This window comes from Xenopus laevis, chromosome 2L, assembly GCF_017654675.1.
Source record: "Xenopus laevis strain J_2021 chromosome 2L, Xenopus_laevis_v10.1, whole genome shotgun sequence".
Classification (NCBI taxonomy): domain Eukaryota; kingdom Metazoa; phylum Chordata; class Amphibia; order Anura; family Pipidae; genus Xenopus; species Xenopus laevis.
This window is the reverse complement of record NC_054373.1, coordinates 100,265,312-100,276,911: the sequence shown is the minus strand read 5'-3', so window position 1 is coordinate 100,276,911 and position 11,600 is coordinate 100,265,312. Positions and strand designations below refer to the sequence as shown.

The 11,600-nt window shown below is 40.0% G+C and overlaps 2 protein-coding genes across 2 annotated transcripts in view; one reads left to right on the top strand and one right to left on the bottom strand.

The window, feature by feature from the left end:
* The first annotated feature begins 9 nt into the window (after positions 1-9).
* On the top strand, positions 10-8,719 carry mrm3.L (mitochondrial rRNA methyltransferase 3 L homeolog). The gene is given in 4 exon segments (NM_001092204.1): positions 10-329; positions 2,237-2,481; positions 3,842-4,009; positions 7,754-8,719. Coding segments are annotated over 4 exon segments (1,260 nt in total). The 5' UTR covers positions 10-30; the 3' UTR covers positions 8,302-8,719.
* A 1,046-nt stretch (positions 8,720-9,765) lies between these two features.
* nxn.L (nucleoredoxin L homeolog) overlaps positions 9,766-11,600 on the bottom strand; it is an 81,302-nt gene continuing 79,467 nt past the window's right edge. Inside the window, exon 8 of the mRNA XM_018246918.2 lies at positions 9,766-10,871. Coding sequence (XP_018102407.1) covers positions 10,689-10,871 — 183 coding nt within the window. The 3' untranslated portion in view covers positions 9,766-10,688. The remainder of the gene's footprint in view (positions 10,872-11,600) is intronic.

Sequence of the window (11,600 nt, the reverse complement as noted above, 5' to 3'; positions counted from 1 at the left end):
GTCGTCGAACCTCGCCAGGCGACTGACATGATGGCGGCTCTCTGCGGAGGCATGCTGCGGGGTTGTATTTTGAAGCCGCTGGGATTGTCAGGGAGTCTGCAGCTAAAGCGGAATGTGAGAGCCCTACGGCGGACTCCCGTGCGGGTAATACAAGCGGATGAGGAGGGTCGAGAGCGTAAGCAGGTGGAAGCGAGTCGGCAAAGGCAGCCTAGGCAGAATGAGTCCCAGGCATGTAAAGCTGTGGGGGTCAGCCCGGCTACCGTAGACATTGAAGCCCCAGCGCATGAGTTCAGATACGAGAGAGCGTTACCCGGCGATAAGAGATTGAGGTAACTTGATTGTGGAAGGCTAAACAGAGCTTTATCCCGACGAGGACAAACTACAACTCTCTGAACTGATCTACTAACATAGGCTCTAGATAACAATGGCTGACATTGAACCTAGGAGCAAAGCTAGGGCAGTGGTCCACAAGGAGATTAATCGCCTGCTACAAATCTCCTTTTCTGCCTGCAACAGTTTCCAGTTTCCTCCTGAGGCAACTTCTGGCGACTTCGGAAAATGAAGTGCTCTGAGTGCTTCCTCACCAGCGATTTGCATTCTAGCCGGCGGAAAGGCAGTTTGGGGAGACTAGTCGCCCCGAAGAAGAGGAGATTTGTCGCCGGGCAACTAATCTCCCCGAATCTGACTGTGTGTCTCTGCCCTTAGGGTAAGGGCACACGCTGCTATTTCAGGAGATTAGTCGCCCAGCGACAAGACACTTCTTTTTCGGACAACTAATCTCTCCAAACTGCTTTCCTGCCGGCTAGAATCGAAATCGCTGGCGGGATGGTACTTGGAGCGCTTTGTTTTCCAAAGTTGCTCTGAGTGAGTGATCTGAGTGCCACCCCGCCAGCAATTTACATTCTAGCCGGCGGGAAGTCAGTTGACCGAAGAAGAAGCGTGTGTCCTGGCCTTTAGGGTGGTGGCACAAGGTCAGATTTGGGGAGATTAGTCGCCCAGCGACAAATCTCTTCTTCGGGTGACTGATCTCCCTGAAATGCCTTCCTGCTGGCTTGAATTTGAATTGACGGCGGGATGGCATTTGGATCGCATCCTTTTTTCGAAGTTGTCTCACGAGGAAAATTCGGGCGGCTTTGGAAAACCGAAGCGATCCGAGTGCCATCTTGTAGGCGATTCACATTCTAGCCGACGGGAAGGCATTTCAGGGAGATTAATCGCCCGAAGAAGACATTTGTCACTAGGCGACTAATCTCCCCGGAATCGCCACGCCCTTAGGGTGGTGGCAGACGAGGAGATTAGTCGCCCATCGACAAATCTACTCCGGGCGACTAATCTCCTGAAATGCCTTCCCGCTGGCAAGAATACCAATTGCCGGCAGGATGGCATAGGAATCGCTTAGGATTTCCGAAGTTGCCTCATGAGGAAACTTCAGACAACTTCGGAAATCCGAAGCAATTTGTGTGCAATCCAGGGGCATTTTGAGGAGATTAGTCGCCCACAGTAGGGAGGATTTGTCGCTGGGCGATTAATCTTCCCGTCTGCCACCACCCTCAAGAGGAAACTTCAAACGATTTTGGGAGACTGAAGTGATACATAAGTTTTACCACCAGCGATTCACATTATTGCCTACGGGCAAAAAGCTTTTACTGGTGAGTACAGGAGATAAGTCGCCAACAGAAGCAGAAATTTATCACTGGCGATTAATCTCTTGGTGTGTCACTGCCCTTAACTTTTAGTATAATGTAGAGAGTGATATTCTGAGAGAATTTGCAAAATATGACCTCAATTCCATTATTGTGGGTTCAGGTTTATTGAGGAATGATGGTGCAATTTTAAATTACTTTGGCTGATGTTCAATTGTATATATAAGGTATCCAAAGATGAAAGCTAAAATCATAAATATTAACCCAAGTTACAGGGTTTAAATGTCTCCAGGGGTAGGCAATAACTTTAAAGGACAGTATTTTATTTTAGCTTTGTGACCTGCTACAATCATGGACATGCATATATACGTATGCAGCACTGTGCAGAAAAACAATACAGTCATTGCAACAAAAAATACAGCTGGTAGCAATCCTCTTCATGTGTCCTGGACATTACACAAGTGATAAGAGGAAGGAGGTCTCTGACACATACAGCTTGCAATCTAAGTCAACCATTTGCAAATATTAAACCAAATGGCAATGTTTTAGAAGCAGAATTTATACATGTTTATGACTTTGTTCTTATTTCATAGCAAAGTTGTTACTATTGCCAAATCCAAGAAATTTCGTGACCGCCACGGGCAGGTATTGCTAGAAGGGCAGAGACTGCTTACGGATGCACTGGATTCAGGCGCTGTTCTACAGACACTGTTCTTTAGCAGAGTGGACTATTTGAAGGAGTTTCCACCTGATAAACTAAGGAAAACAAACCTCATCAAAGTCAACTTTGAGAATATTAAGATCTGGTCAGATCTGGTTACTCCACAGGGACTTATGGGTAATTAAATCATTTGTATCTTCGATTGTATCTTCACCAGCATTTGAGAAAAAAATATTATAGAGGAACTTGCAGTTAAGGTAAAAGCAAAGTTCACTCTGGAGAGCCAAATTAGATTCAGTGTACTTTATTCCAACACAACATGTTTCGGACAGACATGTCCTTCATCAGGTGCTAACTTGCAGTTAAGCAAAGTTATCTATGGCCACCATAAGTGAAGATTTGAAAGTCTGACATTATTGCAATTACGATTAAAGTTTGTGGCTAGCTATCCTTTAATTTGGGGTTACTTCAGTGATATTACCTTTGCACCCTAAACTCCAGGTCCCTCTTACTGGATGAGCAGATACCGGGTTGATTAGATCATTTGACCATCAGGCCAGTGCTGGCTGTCAGGAGAGGGCCACATTAAAGGAACTATCATCAAAACATGAAAGTGTTTTAAAGTAATACAAATATAATGCAGCATTGCCCTGCACTGGTAAAACTGCTGTGTCTGCCTCAGAAACACTACTATTGTTTATATAAATCAGCTGCTGTGTAGCAATGGGGGCAGCCATTCAAAGGAGAAATTGTTCAGGTTACACAGCAGATAAGCTCTGTAGAACATAATGGTGTTATCTGTTATCCACTATTTAGCCTGTGCCACATAGCCTTTTTTTCAATTTCCACCATTGCTACACAGCAGCTTGTTTATATGAACTATAGTAGTGTTTCTGAAACAAACACATCAGTTTTACCAGTGCAGGGCAACTGTACATGATATTTCCATTACTTTAAAACACTTTCATTTTTTGGTGTTATTATTCCTATAACAAGCCAATGCAGTCCTTGCTCCAACAGGATTTTTAAAAACTGCCCACTAGATATATGGCCAGATATGTCAGTGCCCATACACATGTAGATAAGCTGGCAACTGGGTCTAGAGTGGACAAATCACCAAATATCATCTGCCCATGTTTGGCCATGTTTTTCCATCTGCATTTTATAAAATGTATCTGCTTTATTCACTACTAGAGCCCCTTCTTTTACTCTAATATCCTTCAAAGTATAACTTCCTAGTAACATGCTCTAGTTAGCATTCTTCTGCACTTGGCTACTATTGAATCCAAAACAGTCAATAAAAAGTAACCTTATACCCCTTCCTTTTGCATTAGTTCATAGAATAGGAGTTGTGCTAAACATACGCCTATTATTATTAGCAAATATCTACAGTTTCCTTTATATATTGCTCTAAATAGGGCAACATCTGAAACCAAATCTTCTTCCTGGAAAGTCAAACAGATCAGTTGTCCACTGAGACTCCTCTACAATATATAAATATCCCACTGTGTTAAGATCAATATACTTCTTTTTGCAGGAATTTTTGCAAAGCCAGATCATGTAAAGATGACTTATCCAGATACCCAGACAAAGCACACTTTACCTCTGTCTCTTATATGTGACAACATCCGTGATCCTGGTAACTTGGGTACTATTCTGAGATGTGCTGCAGGGGCTGGCTGCAGTAAAGTGTTACTCACAAAAGGTATCTTCCATACTTTTAGCAGGCTGTTATAGGGGCGGGTATTTTTAAAGGAAAAGGAACACCCTTTGAAAAGTGCATGCCCCTATAGTTTCTTGGAGATGAAAGATTAACATCTGAAGTATTTTCTAATTCTTACTTGTTAATGGTTTTAATTTTCACTTATGTTTTTTTCTCTTTTCAGTATTGAACTTAAAAACATTCTGTCACTGACCCCAGCAAATATAAAACATTGTAAGCACTTTATATTGCTTAAAGGGGAACTCTGGCTTCCAAACCAAAATTTGACAAAGAGGCCTATATAACACAGAAACCTCTTATATACCCATCACAGTTACCTGTTTCTTCAAAAAAAAATGTCATTTTCTATGCTGAAATCCGGCTGTTTAACAGTTCTTCTCTTTCTGCATCATTTGAAATCCTGGCAGGGAAGGAGGGACTAAACACTGATGTTACATGTTATTGTAACAACGTCTCCACAGCTTACATGCAGGAACTACATAACCCACAATGCATTGCTCTATGATGTTACTTCCCTTATTGAAATCATGTGTTCAGGGAATTGTGGGGTTTGGAGGATGCAGGCTGAGGACAGATGGCTGCTGATACAAAGTAACCGTAGTCAGACAGCTCAGCAAAGTAGTCAGACTGATCAGCAGGAGAGCAGGGGGCTAGGCTTAGGGAACTGTCAGAAACCATTAAAAATCATGAAAAGTCTGCATATTTTTTAAATGATGTATATTGCAAAGTTGTTGAAATTATGTTTACTTTTCAAAAAGCTTAAGTTATGTTTTTGTGGAGTTCCCCTTTAATACATATCTCCCAAGTGCTTTATTCAAACAGCATCCTGGTTGCAACTGCTTGTATAATTGATAATTGATAATTTCTCATACAAAACAGGACATTTGTTTACATTTAAAGGAACAGTAACACCAAAAAATAAAGTAGTGAATTAAAGTAATGACAAAATTAAAGTAATGAAAATGTACTGTCATGCTGCACTGGTAAAAGCTGTGTGTTTGCTTCAGAAAGACTACTATAGTTTATATATCAAGCTGCTTTGTAGCTATGGGGGGCAGCCATTAAATCTGGGAAAAAAGGAGAAAGGGCACAGGATAAACTGTGGTTAAGAAATCAGCTCTGTAGTATACAATGGGATTCTTCAGAAATTATCTGTTATCTACTGTGTATCCTGTGCTTGAATGGCTGCCTTATTTATATAAATGATAGTAGTGAAGCAAACACATTAGTTTTACCAGTGCAGGGCAACACTGGTAAAACCAATGTTGACATTGTAGTGTCAATCCTTTAAAATACTTTCATTTTCTGGTGTTAATGTTCCTAAAGGGAAAACGTACCCCATTTTTGAAATAAGCCCATTCAGATGGGCTCATTCAAATAGAGCCTATAAAGTATCTAATCTGCCAGAAATAATTGTATATATCTTAGAGACACACCTGATTCCACTGTTTAAAAAAAAAAAAAATCTTAGGTAAGCAAATGCTCATTTCCCTCACCTTGTTCCATGTTAAAGTGAACTCTACAAATTACATTTTCTTTCGGTTTTTCAAAGTACAGCTGCATCCTACCATGTCTCTGATCCAAAGCTTACAATCATTCTGCCTGCTTCAGACCCATTTTTTCTTCCCTTCTTGGTAAAACTGTGTCTCCAACACTTTGCCACCTCCTCTTGCCTTATTTGCTGCACTGGGACTAAAGGGGGCGGCCAGGATGTTAGTGACTGATAAATGATCCAATCAGCAGATAGAATAGGTGTGTTGAAAAGAAGGGAGTGAAGCAAGGCCATGGCAAACAGGGAGATTTGTCACCCATGTTTAAATCTGCAATACCAAGTGCTTAAATGCTTTCCCACTGGCAATAAAGTAAATTGCCGATGGGAAAACATACAGTTAGGTCCATAAATATTTGGACAGAGACAACTTTTTTTTGTAATATTGGTTCTGTACCACAATGAATTATAAATCAAACAACTCAGATGCAGTTGAACTGCAGACTTTCAGCTTTAATTCAGTGGGTTGAACAAAAAGATTGCATAAAAATGTGAGGAATTAAAGCCTTTTTTTTAACACAATCACTTCATTTCGGGGGCTCAAAAGTAATTGGACAAATGAAAAAACTGAAAATAAAATGTTAATTTCTAATACTTGGTTAAAAACCCTTTGCTGGCAATGACAGCCTGAAGTCTTGAACTCATGGACATCACCAGATTCTGGGTTTCCTCCTTTTTAATGCTCTGCCAGGCCTTTACTGCAGCGGCTTTCAGTTGCTGTTTGTTTGTGGGTCTTTCTATCCGAAGTATAGTCTCCAAAAATTTAAATGCATGCTCAATTGGGTTCAGATCAGGTGATTGACTTTCAAGAATATTCCACTTCTTTGCTTTAATAAACTCCTGGTCATTGTCCATCTGTATTATGAAACGCCTCCCAATCAATTTGACTGCATTTAGCTGGATTTGAGCAGACAGTGTCTCTGAACACCTCAGAATTAATTCAGCTGCTTCTGTCCTGTGTCACATCATGGATAAACACTAGTGTCCCAGTGCCACTAGCAGCCATGCACGTCCAAGCCATCACACTGCCTCCGCCATGTTTTATAGATGATGTGGTATGCTTTGGATCATGAGCTGTTCCATGCCTTCTCCATACTTTTCTCTTGCCATCGTTCTGGCAGAAGTTGATCTTGGTTCATCTGTCCAAAGAATGTTTTTGCAGAACTGTACTGGCTTTTATAGATGATTTTTTTTTTTTTTTTTAAGCAAAGTCCAATCTAGACTTTCTATTCTTGATGCTTATGAGTGGCTTGCACCTTGCATGGCACCCTCTGTATTTACTTTATTGCAGTCTTCTCTTTATGGTAGACTTGTATATTGATACACCTACCTCCTGGAGACTGTTGTTTACTTGTTTGGCTGTTGTGAAGGGGTTTCTCTTCACCATGAAAATGATTCTGCGATCATCCACCACTGTTGTCTTCCGTGGACGTCCAAGTCTTTTTGCGTTGCTGAGTTCACCAGTGCTTGCTTTCTTTCTCCGGATGTACCAAACTGTAGATTTTGCCACTCCTAATATTCAGAATTTCTCAGATGGGTTTTTTTTTGTTTTTGCAGCTTAAGGATGACTTGTTTCACCTGCTCCTTTGACCACATGTTGTCTGTTCACAGCAAAATCTTCCACATACAAGCACCCCCCCCCCTCAAATCAACTCCAGGGCTTTTATCTGCTTCATTGATAACATAACGATGGAATTGGCCACACCTGCCCATGAAATAGCCTTTGAGTCAATTGTCCAATTACTTTTGAGCCCCTGAAATGAAGTGATTGTGTTAAAAAATAGCTTTAGTTCCTCACATTTTTATGCAATATTTTTGTTCAACCCACTCAATTAAAGCTGAAAGTCTGCAGTTCAACTGAGTCTGAGTTGTTTTGTTTCAAATTCATTGTGGTAATGTACAGAACCAAAATTAGAAAAATAAAGTTGTCTCTGTCCAAATATTTATGGACCTAACTGTATGCGGCACTTGTTATCCAAAGTTGCTCTAAGTTTCCACTTATGATATTTGTACTTTAACTGTTAAAATATTCATATAAATTACTTTGTGTGAATTAAAAGTATTCACTGGTAGGACGTTATAGGAGTAATATACTAATACAGCCAGTAATTGTATTTGCTAAGAGTACAGTTACCTTGTACTGTATACCCTATTAGTTTACATTTGTCTGATTTCAGGTTGTGTTGATGCATGGGAGCCAAAGGTACTGAGAGCTGGAATGGGAGCTCACTTCCGACTGCCAATAATCACCAGCCTGGACTGGGATATTGTGCCCAATTACCTGCCTGCAGGTACAAAAGTCTTCCTGGCTGATAACTTCAGACCTGATAACCAGAATAAACCTGCTGAAGTTTCTGAGAAAGCAAGTGACTATGGTTGGGTTGCAACCGATCCAAAGAGAATATTTATCACTGAGGATGGATACGAAAGCTCTAGTGATGAAGAGGACAATACTGACAAACTTTATATCCCTGGTCTAGAGGTGCAGAGTTATTTTGAACGCTGGGCTCAGGGTCCTTGTGCAGTTGTGATTGGAGGAGAGACTCATGGTTTGAGCATAGAATCCTTGTTGCTGGCTGAAAAATCAAATGGCAAAAGACTCAACATTCCAGTTGTTCCTGGTATAGACAGCCTAAACTCTGCTATGGCTGCCAGTATCCTACTGTTTGAAGGGAAAAGGCAGATTGAGAATACAATGAAGAGGAAATCCTGCGTAACTGAGTGACATAATAAATATGCAGGGGTTTTACACTGCTTCACTTGCTCTGCGTGCTGGGGGACGGTACCTCTGGGAAATATTTATGAATATCTATGGTGTTCTAGTGTACAGTCTCAATTTCCCCAAAATTTCTTTTATATAAACCTTAACTGATCTAGTATAATCGTATTTATCTAAAACCAACTTAAAGTACGTATATTCTACACTGTCAGATAATTTAAAGTCAGAGCTCCTTTCCCCAAAGAAATTGTATTGATTTACTGAGGAAGCTTCAGGACCACCTACCTATGACTATGAAGTTAAGGGAAGGTCATTGATTTGCCGGTTATTTAACTTAAATGTTAGTGCTAAAAGGTCAGGGTGCTTTTCTAAGCACTTTTGCAATTTACATTATTTTTTTCAGGTTAGACCTATTAAAGTTTTTATTAACTGCCAGTATGATCCATTTTGTAACAGTGCCACCTGCTGTTGTACAGTCAAAGAGATGAAGGAAAACAGAGAAGTGTTTTGATGTTGCTTTACTCAGGATGCCCTTTCCCATCATCTATGCACAGAGAAAGGAAATCCTCACAGAGTGCTATAACATAAAAATTGACTTATATTATATTGTGATAAAATCATACAGCACAGGTCAGGAGCAAAGGCCCCATGCTTAGCACGTTTAATGGTGTGACACCACTGCATTAATAGCAACACATATAGGGCTTTTGCTCCTGTATGATTTTATTGCAATATAATGAGTTAATGTTTATATTTTGGAACTCCAGTTATGCGGGAGTATGTCCTTTCTTTATGTCACGATATTGTCTGCGGGGGAATAACTACATATATAGCATAGAGATACACCATTTGACCAGTGAGTGCATCAGATCATCTAGGCAAGATGTGATACCTCTAAAGCTAGCCATCTAATCAAATGTGGTATATTTGGATTTTTATCTGATCTGGGATCAATCAGTTCTTTATCTTTCATGATGTCAACAATTGGATCACAATAGGGGCCTATACAGACCTGTCAGGATATGACTGCATCCAAGGCCCAATATAGTCTTCATCTGTCAAAATATTCGAGACCTTATTCGAGATCAATTTCTGTGAGATTCTCAAGGGAGAGTACTGTTACGCTTTCTGCTCATGCTCTACAATGCAATTTTGCAGTTGAACCAATTTACAGACATCATGGTGAAGGTGTATGCTGTTTTGCCCACACCTACTATGGCAGCAAATATCACTTTAGCTACGTGCCCTACAAAAGCATTAGCAGTAGAACAATATTCATCATTGTAGTTCCCATTAATAATGGAATTGAGGTAATATCCTATAAGCAGTTAAAATGTTGGTCAGCTGGATCCATCCATGCTTATTGCATAAAACCTTAGTCTGGAAGCACCTGATTTGTTACCTTGTTTTAAAAGGAAGTGAAAAGGAAACAAACATACAAGTTCTTTCAAAGATGCGACAAGACAAACGTTCTATGAAAATTCTTAATGGTGTCTTGACTTTAATGAGTTTCGCAAATATTTTACATCCATTGTCCTTCACAAATAGATATAAGATTTTACAATGAACAGTGGCTGGACTGGAGAGAAGAGACATGTGATGATATACAAATTTAGATGACTGGAGTTGTGCTTTATATACAATTCTTGCCTCGTTATGTAAGCAATTATCTTGTGGAGAGAAAGTGAACTTGTAATAAGATTTCATTTATGGCTCATGGTCTCCTGTGTGAAGGTCAGCAGAACATATGCGTTTCATACAGCTACAACTCTGAATACTGCTAAGGCTTATGGGATATTTAGTGAATGGTATGACATGATAATGGCACATACGGAAGCTGAAACGTGACTAAACAAGGCCACTTATAATAGTTCTCATAAAATTCTTAGATACAAATAACAGAAAGCAATCACCCAAGCGAAACATTGATAATATGCATACAAAACTGTGTGGAGAAGCTAGAAAGGTGGGTTTTGGCGTAATGGACAACAATTCATATACTTAAAAAAAACAAAACATTAACTACTAAGAGTAATAGACTGTTGTGCTATTGCAGCAGTCAGAGCAGAATATCAAAACACTGAAGTGGTGAATTTACCAGTAAGAAACATCTCTGGTTTATGATAAAGAGCGGGTGCAGGTCCAGCCCTAGGGTTGCTGTTTCACTCACTGCCGGATAACACTGTCCTGCAGAAGCACAGTTATACAAAGGAGCGTTCCAGGACGAGGGTCAGATTATTTTAAAACAAACACACAAAAGGCACCATGGAAATGCGTTTCCAAGCTTGTGACACTATATTAAAATCCTTTACTTGTGGCAGGAAGGAAAGAAGCAGCTGTGGTTTTAAATAATGACTTTCTGCAGGTAAAAATACTGTGGCTGGGTTATCTCCCTAGATGGGTTCAGGTTTCAGTTTTTCTGCTAAGAAGTCGTTAACAAAGCTCTCAACGATCCCTGGCGTTATCTCCTCTACGTCCATCACATACTTTGCTCTGGCAGACATGTCCAGTATGGTGAGTAGAGGGGCAGCTTCTGGGAGATTGGTGAAATCCCGCAGCGAATCTGTCATGTCATCCTGCAGGGAAAACACAGGATCAAGGAATTGTATTACGTAGTGTGCTAAATCCAAACAATATTCTAAGGAATCTTATATACAGCTGGTTTATGATTTTGTGATGTGCATTTCAATAGATGTACAATGTGTAGCACTTGAAAAAAAGGAAGTGGAACGTGACTTTGCTCCACTTATATATGTAGAGACTTAATTGAAACATATTACATTCAGGATCATAAAAATCGGCATTCCTTTTTTTTTTTTTAATAATTCCATTCAAAGCCATCCAGACTGGTACAGTCTATCAACTACTTGATATGGCCTTGCATGTAATTAATTATTAAATAAAGGAATTAAGATTTTTATGATCCTGAAGATAACGTGTTTCATTTAGAGTCTCAATTAGAAAAAATGAACGCCAATACCTTGTCTGCTGCAAACGGGGTGTTCCCACAATTTATTGGTGCTCTGAACCCAATGAATTCATTTTGTTGTTCTTTTCTAGCATAAAGAGTGACATTTCACTGGTAATGTTGCCCCCATTAGAGTAGTAAAAAGAGGGGTGGGAGATGGTGTCAGGACAGCTGCCTCAAAAGGCATGCACTCCAAAAACACCCCTGGAGTATGAGACATTGGGAACATTACAAACATATGCTTAAATAGGATTCTTCAGCTTCAGAGGCAAGGTAATAATTCTACATTCCACATTAAACTTAAATGCACCCATCTGTGATTAGGTAATAGCTCCTG